Source organism: Pseudoliparis swirei, chromosome 24 (assembly GCF_029220125.1).
Source record: "Pseudoliparis swirei isolate HS2019 ecotype Mariana Trench chromosome 24, NWPU_hadal_v1, whole genome shotgun sequence".
Lineage (NCBI taxonomy): Eukaryota > Metazoa > Chordata > Actinopteri > Perciformes > Liparidae > Pseudoliparis > Pseudoliparis swirei.
This window is the reverse complement of record NC_079411.1, coordinates 19,988,901-19,992,650: the sequence shown is the minus strand read 5'-3', so window position 1 is coordinate 19,992,650 and position 3,750 is coordinate 19,988,901. Positions and strand designations below refer to the sequence as shown.

Sequence of the window (3,750 nt, the reverse complement as noted above, 5' to 3'; positions counted from 1 at the left end):
GCCGTGTTGTTTGTTTGTTTGGGGGCTGAAGTGTCTTCTTGCATCCTCTTCAGTTTATAGTATTTTAAAGTCTCAATCAGATATCAAGCTTTCTTTGTGATTATAATATACATTTATAATATTATAGAACAAATGTGTATTCAAGACTTATCAGTATTTTAGCAAATGCAACATTCATTGCAATGCAAGTTTACTCTGCCTGCTGCGGCTCTGATGTGCTCCATCTCCAAGGTCAAGGAAAGAAACTGAAGCTTCATTTCAGTGTTGCTGTTTCGCTCTGTGGGTTTAAGAACCCTTTTCTTTAGAAACCAAAATGACAATGAGTTTTCTCCCATCCTCTGATCCACAGGCATTTAAAAAATTTTTTTTAATAGTTGGATTCACAGTTCATTCAGAACTATCTTTGATAGTAGGAGTAGTGTTTTCTTCAGTCATCACAATGAGTAAAGCCTGTATACAATATGACTAAAAGGGTAGAGGCAGAAACATAATGTTTATATATTCATGATAATTATATATAAAAGAGGAAAAAAAGTTTATTCACACTTGTTACCAGGCACGTGCACAGATAGAGCCCTAGTGGTGCTCAAGCACCAGCCCCTTTGCCCTGGATGAGTAAAGTGCCCTTTTTGCTGGAGAAATTTTTTTTTTATTCATCCGTATTTAAGAATAAAAGTTACTCTCTGTCATCAAGTCCCCCCAAATGTGTTTTATCATTATTGTGAGAATTTCGCCCTGACATGCTCCGCGGCGCTCACGAGCCCGCCCCCCCCCCCCCCCCGCGCTGCGCTCCTCCCTCCTCCACTCCCTCCTCCGCGCAGGTCTCCTCGCGCCACCAAACGGGTGCACCTCCTTTTCTTCTGACCCGCAGCATCAGACACACAGATCATGACGGTGTTTGTCCCCTGACGTTGTTTTGTGATCAACCACAACATTAGCGCTGTTGAAAACATGACGTCACAACTGGTCCGACGTTTCCTAAAAAAATTTTTTTTAAACTCCGTGATTTCAAAGCCTCGTCCAGCTGTTTACTGACGTTAGTTATGTTTAGAGAATAGAGAGAGGGAGAGAGAGAAGAGAAAGAAGAGAGAGAAGAGAGAGAGAATTCTTATTCCGTTCTATTTAACAGGGGCTAGTCTAGGATTTGCGTGGCCAGACTGAAAAAAAATCATAAGGCCTCTCTTGTTCAGAGGGCCGGGCCAAATGTGGAGGCGGGCCGTATCCGGCCCGCGGGCCGTAGTTTGAGGACCACTGCTCTTGGCTATTGATGTCTATCAATATCGCTCATTTTGAAAATGACGTAAGAGGGCAATACGGATCCGTATCAGACCAGCGAGGAGGGTAATACGTGGCTGGCATGACGCCCCATCAACCAATCAGAACGCTTGTACTGTTGTTGCTATATAATAATTCATCTTTATTCATAATGAAAATGTAAGCTAGCGGTCTGATGCTGCCAGAGGAAACGCAGGTCGAGGATGTATTGCATCATCAGTGTATTGCTGCTAATGCTTCAACTCTGTCAGAATTTTTTTTTCGCATTGGGTGCTTTTTTTTTTGGTTTGAGCACCTGCCCCCCAAAATGTCTGTGCACGTGCCTGCTTGTTACCCTCAAACATTAGCTTTTATTACAATCCTTGACAAATGAGTTGACTATTCTTACACTTATGTTAGTGTTGTTCCATAATGTAACTCCTACAATAGATTCATCTTCTTTTTTTGCTTTTTGTACGACAAACAAACATCCCTCAAATCATATTTATGCTCATGTATTGAAAACAACCTTTTTGTATGCAGCCTGGCAGACTTTGCTTTAGCAATTAAAAACGTCCCCAAAGTCCCACAATAGTATTCGTATTATTATTATTGATGTTGTAATAATAATCTGTGTCCAGACAATGAGCAACACCTTCGGGCACCTTGTATGCTGCAATTGCAGTTGGCAGTTACTGTCGGCAACTAATAATATTGTTTAATTTCCAGAATGTCAACTCTGAAACTTTAATGTTGACAGCGTGAACAGTTGAGCTTTGGCATGGGGGCTCAGTTAAGTTCACTCAACAGGTCATTTCAACCCGAATTACATATACAAGCGGACACCGGATTTATGAGAAGCATCGAGCGCATTGAGCCGTTTTCTTCTCCGGTAAGTTTGACGCCGGAGAGACGCGGAGACTTCCGGGGGCGCCCAGCCTCTCCGTGAGCTCGCTAACGTCTGTTAGTTGTAACGAGCTAGCATGGACAACCACCCGGTTATTTTACCGGCTGCTCACAATACATGTTTCCGGCTGCTCACAATAAATACATAAATATGTATTAATTAATTATTAAATTAATTTAAAATTAAAATAATGCAAGAAATACATATTGATGTATTATTTTAATTGACTTAAATGATTTCTTGAGACTCCATTATCAGATCTACTCCCATAGCAACAGTAGCTATGCGTTAACTGTTCAACGTGTAATCTTAATGAACCTAAACACCTGTTGGCTGTTTGCTGTGAAATATTTATTAATTAGCAATTAGAGATGGGGACCGTCACAATGTCACCTAATTAGACATTCTGAACATACTATGTTTTGTACCTTTCGTGTCACACTCAGGGTCTTTGTTCTGCAACATATTCAATGCATGATTATTATTGGTTTTTTTTGCAATTATGTATTATTAATTTACTACTTGCTCATTCGTTCAAGTAAATTATATGAATAATTTCATCCTTTATTTTTGTAAAAAAAGATACAAATATTTTCTCTTAGATAACGCTAGCCCACACACATACACACGCACATGCAGTGTCCTGGTTTGAAGAGAGAATCCTCAATAATGCATGATTATTACATAAGCACCTTTCAGCTGTTTACTGCTATGTATCCATAGTTCTGAAGTAATTAAAGTTATAATGATGTTTTAAAACTCATTAAGAAGTGGACTAAATATGACACTAAGACCATGAAATTCGATAAATACATTGTTATATAAACTAGGCCACACAACCTAACACACAATACACAGCTGCCTGCCTGTTTTACTCTTAAACTCTCTTGTTGAACTTCCTCCAGAGTAACTTTGCTGTAAGTTAACTCAATCATGAGTGAGGTGGCGGTCACCATCCCACCGCGAGGAGGTCGCGGACGAGGTCGCGGACGAGGTCGCGGACGAGGTCGCAGTCGAGGTCGCGGACGAGGACGAGGTCGAGGTCGCAGCCCACCCCACGTCTCCACAGAGCTGGAACAGCTGCGGTACCCGGCTCTGGTCCCGGTGGTCATGGGCTGTTTCAAGCAGACCACAATACTCCGGAATTGGTGTCTGAGAATAGTCGTTTGCCCATATCCTTTCTCAATGTTGGATGGTTAACCTTTTCCTGACACATGGCAAGCCCAAATATGTGTCAAATATAATACAAACGTGAGTAGGCTTGTGTATATATACCAATATGTATATTTCAGAGTAAAGGCCACACTCGTCTGTCTATTAATACATTGTAACATAATTTAAACTCGCTATTATTAGTTCCATTAGGTGTTTATAGTATGTAATCTTCGATCCTCTGTTTTTGATATGTTTTTATGAATGTGTTTGAGTTTTGACCTTAACCTCTTCCTCCACGTGGTTTAAATATGTGTCCATACTGGTGGTCCTCCTCAACTGCATGAGTCTGGGCATGTCCCAGCCCGGTCACGAGAGAAGCTACATGCTCGGGGTGAGAGTGACACCGGAACTCTTAATTAAGTTTAAATACAATT

At 41.0% G+C, this 3,750-nt stretch overlaps 1 protein-coding gene across 1 annotated transcript in view; it reads left to right on the top strand.

Annotated features, from left to right (window-relative positions):
• The first annotated feature begins 3,094 nt into the window (after positions 1 to 3,094).
• LOC130190254 (voltage-dependent T-type calcium channel subunit alpha-1I-like) overlaps positions 3,095 to 3,750 on the top strand; it is a 15,978-nt gene continuing 15,322 nt past the window's right edge. Inside the window, exons 1-2 of the mRNA XM_056409573.1 lie at positions 3,095 to 3,278; positions 3,589 to 3,707. Coding sequence (XP_056265548.1) covers positions 3,095 to 3,278; positions 3,589 to 3,707 — 303 coding nt within the window. The remainder of the gene's footprint in view (positions 3,279 to 3,588; positions 3,708 to 3,750) is intronic.